Source organism: Ursus arctos, unplaced genomic scaffold (genome assembly GCF_023065955.2).
Source record: "Ursus arctos isolate Adak ecotype North America unplaced genomic scaffold, UrsArc2.0 scaffold_19, whole genome shotgun sequence".
NCBI lineage: Eukaryota > Metazoa > Chordata > Mammalia > Carnivora > Ursidae > Ursus > Ursus arctos.
In genome coordinates, this window is record NW_026622863.1 from 8,432,170 (window position 1) to 8,445,829 (window position 13,660).

The window sequence follows — 13,660 nt, forward strand, 5'->3', positions numbered from 1 at the left end:
AGTCCAAACAACATATGTAAGCCGGTCTGTGGGTTATATTTTCATTTTTTATTAAAATTGCTGGAGTCCAGTTATGTCACGCCAGTAAGACTGAATCACAAGTATCATAAATATAAGGCCCCATGAAGATATTTGGGTAATTCTCTAGTCTTTATTTTTCTTCTTAAACGTAAAACTTTTTGATCTACGTTTGATCGGGTAATCCGTACACGTGTTATTGAATTCACAAGTTATTAGAGGACGTAAAGCAGAAAGCCTCTCTCCTTTTCCGCATACCATCCAGTTCCTCTCCCACACAGAATCCGTCACCGTTTCCAGTTTCTTGTGTGTTCTTCCAGAGAGATTCTCAATATAAAAAGCATGTATGTGTGCTCTTAAGGCAAATGGTAGGCTACCAGACACAGAGTACTGTACCCTGCTTTTTTCTTTTTCTTTTCTTTTTTTTTTTTTTAAGATTTTATTTATTTATTTGACAGAGTGAGAGACAGCCAGCAAGAGGGAACACAGGCAGGGGTAGTGGGAGAGGAAGAAGCAGGCTCCCAGTGGAGGAGCCCGATGTGGGGCTCTATCCCAGAACGCCAGGATCACGCCCTGAGCTGAAGGCAGACGCCTAACGACTGAGCCACCCAGGCGCCCCTGTACCCTGCTTTTTTCTAACACATTTCTTTCTTCAAGCACCTTCGCATGGTCAGAGGTGTTACCAAGGTCTCCAATAATGGATTAATTTCATTTGTATACAGAAACCTAGAGAGATAGCATATGTAGTTAACTATTCTTTCTAAATGGCCTCGCTGTGCAAGGGTTAATGTGTGCTCCTCTAAGAGATTGTCGTAGTTTGTGGTAGTAGGACCTCATCTGACTCGGCCACATCGAACTGTAGCAGCTCAAACCAAACCAAAGAAAGAGACCAAGAGGGAGGGAAAAATTGTATTTTATGTAGTAAAGGAAAATTCTCCACATTACCTACCCAGCATGCATGTCTGCAGAGAGGGTAATTGAGAGAGAAGAATCTGCTGCTCTCAGCTCCTCAATTTCAGAGTGTCTTTTGGGAGTTTTTGAGGGTAAACTTGAAGATATGTAATACTTTCTGCACTAACTTTAAAATTTAACCACCAAATAAGCTGTAAGTCCACTGTGTTACAGTCCGTGTAGTATATACCTCCCTATAAACTACTTATTTAACTTATCCTCTTCTAACGGGACACCTGACTGGCTCAGACGGAGGGGCATGTAACTCTTCATCTCAGGGTCGTGAGTTTGAGCCCCATGTTGGGGGCCAAGATTACTTATATAAGTAAAACTTAAAAAAAGAGTTCAAAGTCTTAAAAGATCAAAATATGGTCACTTTTGACTAAATACAAGCTACTGTATAAACTTTTTTTTTTTTTAAGACTTAATTTATTTGACAGAGAGAGAGACAGCCAGTGAGAGAGGAAACACAAGCAGGGGGAGTGGGAGAGGAAGAAGCAGGCTCCCAGTGGAGCAGGGAGCCTGATGAGGGGCTTGATCCCAGGACTCTGGGATCACACCGTGAGCCGAAGGCAGACGCTTAACGATTGAGCCACCCGGGCGCCCCAAGCTTCTGTATGAACATTCATTCAAGAGTTGTTCCTCAGTTCTTTTTCTTTTCTTAAGTTTTTTTTATTTTAAAGTAATCTCTATACCCAATGTGGGGCTCGAACTTAGTGACCCTGAGATGAAGGGTCGCATGCTCTAACGACTGAGCCAGCTAGGTGCCCCACTCCCCGGTTCTTCTAGACATCCATTTTTTTTAAAAGATTTTATTTGAGAGAGAGAGAGTGCGCGCGTGCGCGCACGCACAAGCGGGGGGAGGGGCAGAGGAAGAGGAAGAAGCAGACTCCGCGCTAAGCAGGGAGCCTGATGCAGGGCTGGATCCCAGGACCCAGGATCATGACCTGAGCCGAAGGCAGACGCTTCACCAACTGAGCCACTCGGGTGCCCCTGTTTTGCACTCTATCAAGTTAATACAAGGTGCTGTGCATTCAATAATGCATGTTTTGGAAGTTCTAGGTCAGTTTTTAAAAACTAAGTAAATGTTTGGAAACCCGTATATAGTTATTGTTCTGTCTCCACTGACCTTCCAGCATTCATCAGTCAGCAGACGCAGTTTTCCGGTGATCTCAGGCTGTGCATTCTTCAGCTGGCATGATCATGTGAAAACCATGCCCAGCCACACCTAAGACAGGATGTAGACAAGAGTGGGCAGGCTCTGGCTATGGAGGTGGCTTGTTGGCGTGAGCTGGCCTGATAACTAGCTTTGTATTTGTCTCCCAGCTTTATAAACCAGGCAGAGATTGGGATGGCACGGGAGCTTGGGGTGGGGGGCAGGGAGGAGCGGTTCCTGGAGGAGGGGGATGGTTTATCTGACTTTTGCTGACATTCTGGCTCCCACCAGCCCAGCTCAAAGTCCCATGGTGGGGGAGGGCTGCTATTGCCTAGGCCCACCTCATCCACCCCTTCACGTGGGCACCCTGTAGAGGGCTGGGCCAAATGGGGCTGTGCACAGCCAGGCCCCCAGGTGAGCAAGCCTAGACTGTCACTACTTCCAAGACCGGCCTACCCTGAGGGAATCCTGTCTGCCTGACTGGCAGAACGAATTGCCATTTTTCCATGCGAGTCCCAGTCAAGGTACCAGAAGCCCCATCTCCAACCAGCATAAAGAGTTTGTTCTGCTTCCAGTAAAACGCACACGTTCTGTGCCTCTGCCGTGCAGACAGCACTTGGGTGTGTTCCTCCCGGTTCAGCCGGCTATTTGCGGTCACTGACGCCTGCACATGTATTACCTGGAAGATCACAGGAAAACTCAGCCCTGGAGAAATAATGGAAAGTTTCTGAACTGGGGGAACATGTAATTAAACACTTCACATGAAGTCCAGGTTCACGGGTGTTGCTGACAGAACCTTTTCTTATCAGAATGAAATTTTCGACAAAGGATAATTGCTTGTATTTAGAGTTGGTATTCTAAAATTCCTTTGGAACATTGAGATTTATTAAATAATGTGATCTCGTGGGTTCTGTGTGGATAGTGTGAACTGTTACGGGAAAATTTTCTGGGGAGGATGGGGCCAAATTTCTCCTGCTTTTCACGTTACCATGTTTGAACGTTAAATGTATGAGGATCATACAACTGTGCCCAGTTTGCTTTACTTTTTTTTTTTTTTAAGATTTTATTTATTTATTTGACAGAGGTAGAGACAGCCAGCGAGAGAGGGAACACAAGCAGGGGGAGTGGGAGAAGAAGAAGCAGGCTCATAGCGGAGGAGCCTGATGTGGGGCCCCATTCCATAACGCCGGGATCACGCCCTGAGCCGAAGGCAGACGCTTAACCGCTGTGCCACCCAGGCGACCCTACTTTACTTTTAATGCTAAAACACATGAGCATTAAAAATACAAATAAGTGACTTTCTGAATAGGTATAAAATTTGAGATACTTACATGCTGTTTGTGGTTGACATCAGAGATAAAAGGAGAAAGTTGTCAGTAGGTTCTGGGCCTTGCGTTCAGTACATTAATATCTTTGTCTCCGTTAAAAACTACGGATCTTCAAAACATCAAGAGAATTTTAGCAATGTTGCATTTTCAGATTGGGTCAGTCTGTCATTTGCCCCATTACACGGGTTCTGTCCTCATTTAGCATTCCCTGTTTTCCTACATTTGGGGAAGCAGAAAGCTCATTTTCGTTATAATTAGAATAGTGGCAGCACCCATTCGAGGATAGGTTTCCTATTCTATATCAGAACATTGCAAATCAGGTGGAAAAAGTCCCGTAACTTTGCTGCTTGGTTATTTGTGGGTTCACTATTTCCATTTAGGCGTGCTACAGATTCTTACATACTGTACAGACTTGCTGAGGGGAAAGAGGTTTTCGGTCGCCTCTTTTGTTTAACTGCTGTTGACGTGTACTTAATTTCTTTAACAATACCACATGTGTTCGCCTTTTACTGAGAATTTGTCAGAAAGGCAGGGTCGTTTGAAGCTCCTTTCCCAAATTTGGATAAATGACCAGAAATGTGAATTCAATAAAAATCACCTGAATGTTTTCCTTAATTTAGGGGGAGTATGAATTACACATAATATAAAACAGTAACGTGGTTTAGATTAGGGTTTTGAATCTAAGGTAATGGTTATTTTTCTAAGAATGCAAGACAGAAAAAAATTGTTTCTGAGTGTGTTGTAGTTCATGCTGAATTATTTCTTCATGATACAGTTTCATTGTTTTATGTGCAGTTCATGAATTTCTAGGGCTACACTTAATAGCTGTAATCAAATATAAATATAACCTACCTTTAGAGCCACGGTGACTTTGAATTTTAGTAGTAACAGCTTCACTCCAGTTTTTGAGTGCCTTTTGGTAGGCTTTATGAGCGAGGCATTATTACCCCACCTTTCTGATAAGGAAGCTGGGATGTAGAGAGGTTGAGGAACTCCTTCAGGGTCACTCATTCCTTTCACACATACTTTTTTTGTTTTTAAAGATTTTATTTATTAGAGCACAAGCAGGGGGAGGGGCAGAGGGAGAGAAGGAAGCGGGCTCCCCACTGAGCAGGGAACCCGATGCGGGGCTAGATCCCAGGACTCTGAGATCATGACCTGAGCTGAAGGCAGACACTTAACCGACTGAGCCACCCAGGCGCCCCTAACACACACACTTGACCTTGCCGTGTGACCTAGGCTTCCTTTATAGTGTGGTGGCTGGGTTCCAAGGGCAAGGGTTGAGAGAGAGAGAGAAAAAAGCACACATGTGAGTCAGGTGTGAGTCATGTCGCCTTTCATGACCTAGCCTGTCATGTTCATGTGCCCTGTTGGTTGATGTCACAAAGTCCTTCCAGATTCAAGGGGTGGGGAAATAGACCATGGTGGTTATTTTTGGACAGCATAATCTACCACAGCAAGTCCATCGCTTCCCCTTCCCACCAAAGGGGTAAGAGAGGAAAGAGTAAAAATGAGCAGGAATGGGAAGGGGAAGTTGGGTCAGTAAAAATCGCAGAAGCCACTGAAACCACAGAGATATAGTGGCCCAGCCCTGTGTGAGCAACAGTTCTTGGCCAGACAGTGAGTTTGGGTTGGTGAGGAAGCTCTCTGATTTGGGAGACATCTCCATGCGAGGTCTCCCCAGCACCGTGATGGCAATCCGTGAAAAGCTGAATTCTGCCTACAGAAGCTAGCTCGGGTGTGTCATGTGCTAGAGATCGGGGTAAATGAAAACCCAGCTTCTGGAACGCAAGGGCTGTGTGTAGAACGCTCCCTTGTTACGGTTATTTCAATTGTGGACATCTTTACAAACTCAAGTATATAGTTCACAGGGGGCAATTAACTAGAAGTTTTGTCTTAACATCAAAAATGTTTTAATTATAATAACACATATTAACATTTAACATGTGGTGTTTGAGTCTTTCTTTTCCTACAAAATAACTTGTCTTAGAGAAAGACAAATTTATATTTCACTTTTGTGTTTTAGATTTTGCTAAGCATGTTGACTTTCTAGAAGCCATAAGTAGTGCCTTGAGGGCCCTTTTGCAAACAATGGCCTCCAAGAACATTTCTCAGGTAAGATTTCTAAAAATTTTTATATGAAACCCACAAAGATTCTGTATGATGGAGGCAAAATTCATTACTCAACTGTTCTTTATAAAGTAGTTATTTCTCTTACAAGAGTAACGTATGATCCTTGTCAAAAGAAAGCAAAAATGCTTAAAATAAAAAGTGAAATATTTTGCTTCTTCCCACCACTGTCACCAGCACACAGATTTTTTTATCTTGACGTACTTGTCATAAATATTTCCTCTGAATGTCATTTGTCTCCTTCTGTAACATTTTACAGAAAATTTTCAGCGTGCCCGCTGACCCTCCGCAGTGATCCGTCAGCATCTCTGTGATAGGTGCTTTCCCATTTTTATTCTTTACTTTTTATTAAGGAAATTTTCAGATATCTCTAAAAGCAGAGAATCATGAACCACAAGGGTGACAGAGTTGGCAATGCCTGGCATTCTTGTTCCCTTCATCTCCCTTATACTTTTGGTTTTGTTTCCTGGACCTGCTTTAAAGCAAATCATGTTCCTTCACCCATAAGTATTTTATTACATGCTTCATTATGTGTCTGTGACAGAAAATGGACTTCTGAAAAACTTAACCACAGTACCATTACCCCCAAATTAACAGACATTGCTTGATTATTAGTTGATATACGGCCTAAGTTCAGTTTTTTCTGATTGCCATAAAAATGTCTTTTTCAGTTGTTCTGTTCAAATTGATTCCAAACAAGATCCACATATTGCTTTTGGTTGATACTTTGGTCTCAAAAAAAATTTTAACGGCTTTAGTGAGATTTAATTCACATTCCAGCCGTACAATTCACCCATTTAAAGTGCAAAATTCAGTCGTTTTTAGTATATTCACAGATTCTTAAATCTCTTAATTTAAAACATTTCCCCTACCAACCCCCCTTTCCCTATATTATTTATTCATTGAGGAAGCTGTCATTTGTCCTGTGGAATTTTTCCCATTATGAGATTTGGCTGGTTTCTCACGACGGTATTGTTGACATGTCCCTCTCTTGTCCATATATCCTATAAACTGGGAACTCGGTCTAGAGTCTTAATTAGATTCAGGATCAGATTTTTTTGTAAGCATAATTCATAGTGATGTATATATTTTCTACTTTTATATCACAAACTATATATTTTCATAATTTAGTGATGTTAAGATTAATCACTGGTTTCAGGGCACCCGGGTGGCTCAGTCAGTTAAGTGTCTGCCTTCGGCTCAGGTCATGATCTCAGGGTCCTGGGATTGAGCCCCGCATCAGGCTCCGCGCTCAGCAGGGAGTCTGCTTCTCCCTCCCTCTGCCCCTTCCCTGACTCATCTCAAATAAATAAATAAAATCTCTCTCCCTCTCAAATAAATAGATAAAATCTTTTTTAAAGGATTAATCAGTGGATTAATTAAGCCAGCAGTGATTAATATCATCTACATTTATTATTATTATTATTATTATTTTTTAAAGATTTTATTTATTTATTCGACAGAGATAGAGACAGCCAGCGAGAGAGGGAACACAAGCAGGGGGAGTGGGAGAGGAAGAAGCAGGCTCATAGCAGAAGAGCCGCATGTGGGGCTCGAACAGATCGCCGGGATCACGCCCTGAGCCGAAGGCAGACACTTAACCGCTGTGCCACCCAGGCGCCCCTACATTTATTATTTTATCAGTGGTTGCAAAACGGAGACATCTTAATTTTGTCATTTCTTTTAGATTTATTAGCTGTGATTCTTTTATAAGTAAGAACTTTCTGTCTCATCAATTATTTGGTAACTTTGAAATAAAGCTCATACCAAAAAGATAGGGTTTTTCCAGAATAATAAATTAATGCCCTTTAGCAGTCTCTAAAATTAATCAGTGAGGGTTTTTTAAAATATCATTATGAACTCATAGGTTTGTTTTGTTTTGTTTTTAAGATTGATTGATTGATTCAAGAGAGAGATTTGAGAGAGAGAGAGCACCAGTGGGAGGGGCAGAGGGAGAGAGAATCCCAAGCAGATTCCCCGCTGAGCACAGAGCCCCACCCGGGGCTTGATCTCACAACCCCTCTAAGACTGTATAGTCAAATTGCTGTGCTTTAAAGTTACTTGACAAAATTCTCTTTGTGGCTTGTTACAAAGTTAGCTTCAGTTGTTTTAGCTTTTTTTTTCTTTAGCTTTTTTTAAGAGACTTTTTTTTTTTGCTTTAATTTTTATTTTTTAATTATATAAAATATATAGTTTCAGAGTTAAAACTGAAACAGGATATATTCAGAGAAATATATGGTAGATACATACAATGGAATATTATTCAGCTTTAAAAAGCAATGAAATTCTTACACATACTACAGCATGGATGAACCTTGACGACATGACATTAAGTGAAATAAATGGAACACAAAAGGACGTATATTGTATGATTCCATATATGAGGGACCTAGAATAAATTCATAAAGACAGAATGTGAAACAGTGGCTGCCAGGGGTTGGGGGGAAGGGGCGTAGGGACACGCTGTCGAATAGGACAGTTTCAGCATGGGGTGATGATGACGTTCTGGACACGGGTGGTGGTGATGGCTGGTTGTACAACAGTCTGAAGGTGCTTACTGCCACTGATCTGTCCACTTAAAAATGGTTAGGGACGCCTGGGTGGCTCAGTCGGTTAGGTATCTGCCTTCGGCTCAGGTCATGATCCCAGGTTCCTGGGCTGTCTGCTCAGTGGTGAGTCTGCTGCTCCCTCTCCCCGCCCCCCCGCATCCCCCCTTCTCCCCGCTCACGTTCACCTTCTCTCTCTCAAATAAATAAGTCTTTTTTTAAAGGGTTAAAATGGCAAGTTTTACGTTATATATGTTTTAGCAAAAACAGTTTTTTAAAGTTGTTTATATTTAGTCTGGCTTCTGTCCCTTTGCCCCTGTTCTTTTGGCTTTAACCATCCTTTTTGGGTTTTGTTTTATCATTCCATTGTGCTTATTTTGAAAACATAAGCAAATACGTAGGCATGTGTGTTTTACCCTTTTTGTTAAAAGTAATGCTTTTGCACCTTGCTTTGCTTTCTCTCCCTTATTAATCATCATAGTATACAGATACCTTCCTCATTTCTTTTTTTACAGCTTCACGTTCTCTCGCTCCGTCGTGTAGGTGTACCGTATTCATTCAGCCCGTCTGCTCTTGATGGGCGTTCTCATTTCCAGTCCTTTGCTATTACAAATACAAGTGCAGTGAATAGCTTTTTCACAGATGTTACTTTGTGTTTTTGCCATTGTGTCTTTGAGATAGAGTCCTAGAAGTGGGCTTGCTGAGTTGGAGAATAGATGGATTGGTGATTTTGCTAATTATTGCTGTAGTCCCCTCCTTAGAAGTGGAGGCATTTTGAATTGCCTACAGGAGTGCTTCAGAGTGCCTGTTTGCCTATAGCCTCAGAAGCAGAATTATGTTGTCAGAATGGTAGATTTTTACCAGTTTGATAGTTGAGACGTTATATCTCAATTTTAATTTGCATGTGTCTTACGATGCGATGCGAGATTGGATGTCTGTCTCTGTGTGTGCTTTAAGGGCTTTTGCATTTTTTTTTTTTTGTAACTGTTCCTATCTTTTGTCAGTTTTGCTATTGGGTCGGTGGTCTTTTTCTTTGTATATGAGGGCAAATCCTAGGGCCTCGCTCCCAGTGCACTGAAGCAGAAACTTTGAGGAGAGGCCCAGTGATCTATATTTTAACAAGTTCTCCGGATGATTGGCATGCACACTAATTTTGGGGACCACTGTGCTAAACCATCCTTGCTCCTTCCTTTCTAAAGTCTTCCAGTTTTTTTTTTTTTTTTTTAAGATTTTATTTATTTATTTGACAGAGATAGAGACAGCCAGCGAGAGAGGGAACACAAGCAGGGGGAGTGGGAGAGGAAGAAGCAGGCTCATAGCGGAGGAACCTGATGTGGGGCTCAATCCCATAACGCCGGGATCATGCCCCGAGCTGAAGGCAGACGCCCAACCGCTGTGCCACCCAAGCGCCCCTAAAGTCTTCCAGTTTTGATTAACATGTCGTTAGACCGTACCACCCACTTCTCTTGGTTACAGCCATCTACTATGCCCTGGGGCACCGTTTGTTCCTTGAAGATTCCCGCTGTTGGGCTTTGTTACTCTTTCTTGGTCCTGTCATGATTCTAAGTGACTTCAAGATCCACATAGGTGCTTCCCCAGTCACCTGGCTTCAAAGTTCTTGGACCTCCCTTTCTCCAGCGGTCTGGTCTTCTTTCCCTACCTTAGTCATTCCGCACCACATGCTGGAGCAGTGCGTCCCAACTTTATCTTGGTCCACAGTTTAATGAGATTGTCTCTGGTGCTTTACTGTCAAATACAGGATGTGCTGTTGGTGTCTAGTCTACACTCTTTCAGTTTTCTTCTTTGCGTATTTGAGAATTTTTGTCAAGAACATAACTTCTGACCCTCAGTTTCTTTGACATGGGAATGGTAATAATGGCGAGAGGATTAGAAAACCCCATACTGTAGGGCCTATGGGAATATAAAGTATTTTTATTGATTTTTCCATGATCCTCAGCAGTAGCTAACTGGATCAGCCTGACGTTTAAGAGAATTACTCCGAGCTCATGCTCAGTTAATGTCTGGGCATTCGTATATATTAAGACCATAAATTCTCCGGTTGGTTGTATATTGGGCATGAGCATGGAATTTGAGGACTAGAAGGAGCCTGTTTCTCTCGTGCTTTCCAAAGGAGAGGAAACCGGGGACCGGAGGTGCTGAGTAAAGCACCCAGACTGCAGTACAGCTCCTGCTCCCCTGTCCGGTTCTCTGCCTTGTCGGTTTGCACACGTTGGGCAGCTTGCATCTGTGACTCACGCTGATAGTAAACCAGCACGCCTCCAGCATTCCCGGTGGCCTTGCTCCGGCTGGGAGGAATCCCAGGGTTGGTGGGATTGTTTCCGTTAGAGTATTTCCTAAGAAACCTGGGCATATTAGCTGTTACTTTTAGATTTGGCAGAAGCACTGCAGATGATTCAGAAATGAGTTTGATTTAGAACTGTTCAGTATTTTTATATGTAATAATATTGAACATTTAGTGAGTTCTCAATATGCATTATTTAATCCTCACAGCAACTCTGCATGGTGACTCCTGTCCCCGTGTCACTGATGGGGAAATGGAGACCTTACTTGGGGGGAGTATCTTATGCAGGATTGCTGAGGGGTAAGGAGAGGAGCCAGGATGTGAACCCAGGATGTCAGAGCCCAAGCCCTTAGTCACCACACTGTGCTGCCCCTCACAGGTGATGGCCTGGCAACACGATACTCAGATTCTCTGGTGTTACCTACATCCACGTGTGTGCTCAGATTAGCTTAGAATGAAAATCGTCGCTATGCAGCGGAAGCACTTTGTAATTTAATGGTTTCTACAATCTCTAATAATTTACTGCAATAACGTACATCTCAGGGTAAGTTCTTAACTTGCGTATAGATTCCACCAATTTTTATTAAAGCTACATGTTCTATGTACACTTCAAAACATTTTTTTATGATCAGTGTTAAAAAGAAATTAGGATCTCTTTAGTTTGTGTACATCTGACTGAAAGTCATCTTTTTTTTTTTTTCCCCAGATCTTATTTATTTATTTGAGAGAGAGCGAGAGAGAGCACAAGTGGGGTGGGAGAGGAGAGAGAGGGAGAAGCAGACTCCCCGCTGAGCAGGGAGGCCGGACGCAGGGCTCCATCCCAGGACCCCGGCACCATGACCTGAGCTGAAGGCAGCCGCCCAGCAGACTGAGCTGCCCGAAAGTTGTCTTTAAGTGAGACTAGTAGCAAACGAAGCCCCTCTTGTGGGCTTACAGCTGTGGTAGATTGAATAGTGACAGTGACATGAACAGGCCTCGTCTGCATTTGGGATTACCAGCTGTGCTGAGGAGTGCTTAGGGTGTGTAATAACTTCTCTGTTGTTGACACTCCTGTCAGTCCTGCCGCGCATGCTGTTGGAATTGGCCGAGTTTAACACTATTTATATTCTCTTTTTCCTCTTCCACAGTGTATGACTCCCGATCAGCTGATGACACTGTGCACAGCCGGCATTCATAGTAGTAATACTGGGGTTAGAGTAAACGTTGTTAGTATTCTAGGAATCACGGGCAGCGTCCTCGCCAAAGAAGATGGAACACTGGAAACTCTTAAGGTAAAACTATATGCTTCCAATGTAGAACATTAAATCATTAGAAACGGGAAGAGTAACCGTTGGTGTGGGATTTTTAAAAACGTCTATGGACGTCACGAGAAGGAATCCTATCGAGAAGTTGCTTACTAAGGTGCACTGTTAGATTATGCCCTTCGGCTCGATCTGACTATATGAAGTAGGTAGGCACTGGAAAAATTGAGTTGCGTTTGTCCCAGGTGCCTCTGCCTTTGCTGTTGTGAACATGTGTGCATATTATATTCTCCTGATGAAGGAACAACTCACCAGTTGTCTTAGCACACAAGGCTAAAGCGCGTTCTGAACAATACTGCACAGTCCACTCTGCTATCACTCTGTAAATTTTAAGTAGCAAGTGCCTGAGGAACTCACTCAGCGTATTTGCTTCCAGCACTTTATCTCAGCACAGTTGCTCGGGAACCACACTGCCAGAGACACAGCATCACTGCTGACTTAAAAGGACCGTGGTAGAAAAATTACCCTCATTGTGCTAATAATAATTGCTAAAATACTGATTACTAATTAATGGGTAATAAACCGAATATTGGACTTGCGGAGAACTTTACAACAATGACTGATTTTTTTTTTTTTAAGTGGGCTCCATGCCCAGCGTGGAGCCCAGCGTGGGGCTTGAACTCACGACACTGAGATCAAGACCAAAGCCGAGATCAAGAGTTGAACGCTTGGGGCGCCTGGGTGGCCTTGTCTGTTGAGCGTCTGACTCTTGATTTCGGCTCAGGTCATGATCTTAGGATAATGAGATTGAGCCCTGCGTTGGGCTCAGCGCGGAGTCTGCTTTTCTCCTCTCCCCGTCTCTCTCTGCTCCTCCCCCTGCTCACTCTCTCTCTCTTTCTCTCTCTAAAATAAATCTTAAAAAAAAAAAGAAAAGAAAAAAGAACCGGGTGCTTAACCAGACTGGGCCACTCAGGGGCCCCAATGACTGATATTTTTTAAGAACCTTATTTTGAAAAGATGATACATACCTATAACAAAACATTCAGAAAAGTAGAAAAGAATATATAATGAAAGACTCATCTCCGTTGCTAACTTTCCAGCCTCCCAGTCTGACTCCAGAGAGACGGCCGTTGTTACTCCTTTCTTCTGTATCACTCTAGGGATTTTTGATATCTGGACACATAAGTGAGAGAGTGTAGCCATGTGATGTGTATGTGTACACGGCTGCAGATGAACATGCATGTGCTTCAGCTCTTCCAAGACTATGATTTCCAAGATCCACTTAGGAGGAGCAGCAAGTTTTTCTCGGTCATAACGTGATTTTTAAAATGTTTTTTGTTTTGTTTTGTTTCTTCGTGAAGATTTTATTCATTCATTTGAGAGAGAGAGAGACAGAGAGCACAAGCAGGGGGAGCAGCAGGGAGAGAGAGAGGGAGAGGCAGACTCCCCGCTGAGCTGGGAGCCCGACGTGGGGCTCAATCCCAGGACCCCAAGATCATGACCTGAGCCGAAGGCAGACATTTAACCATCTGAGCCACCCAGGCGCCCCTAAAATGTTTTATTTAGTCACATTTCCAAGCAGAGTAGAAAGTACAATGAATTTTGTATAACTAGTCAAGCATATGTAACAATCATTAATATTCTATCATGTGCACTTTATGTAGTTTCTTTGCTGGATGTGTTAAAGTAGGTTAGAGTTAAAGCTCAGTATTAAAGACATCATGGTATTTTGCCCCTGTTGTTTCAGGATGTGTGTCTTAAAAATAGGGACAGTTTTGGGGTGCTTAGGTGGCTCAGTCAGTGAAGTGTCGGATTCTTGATTTCGGCTCAGGTCATGATCTCGGGGTCCTGGGATTGAGCCCCTTGTCAGGTTCCCTGCTCAGTGGGGAGTCTGCTTCTCCCTCTCCCTCTGCCCCTTCCCCCCACCTTTTTTCTCAAATAAATAAATAAATCTTAAAGAGAAAACAAAACAGGGACAGTTTCTTACA

At 42.9% G+C, this 13,660-nt stretch overlaps 1 protein-coding gene across 6 annotated transcripts in view; it reads left to right on the top strand.

Annotated features, from left to right (window-relative positions):
* The window catches only part of HEATR3 (HEAT repeat containing 3), a 60,549-nt gene that overhangs the window by 17,617 nt on the left and 29,272 nt on the right, over positions 1–13,660 (top strand). For all 6 annotated transcript variants that reach the window (XR_006409004.3, XR_006409005.3, XM_057314069.1 and 3 more), the window contains exons 12-13: positions 5,480–5,568; positions 11,559–11,702. Coding sequence is in view for 4 of the 6 variants with exons in the window: in XM_057314069.1 (XP_057170052.1) it covers positions 5,480–5,568; positions 11,559–11,702 (233 nt within the window). In the remaining 2 variants the exon portion in view is untranslated. The remainder of the gene's footprint in view (positions 1–5,479; positions 5,569–11,558; positions 11,703–13,660) is intronic.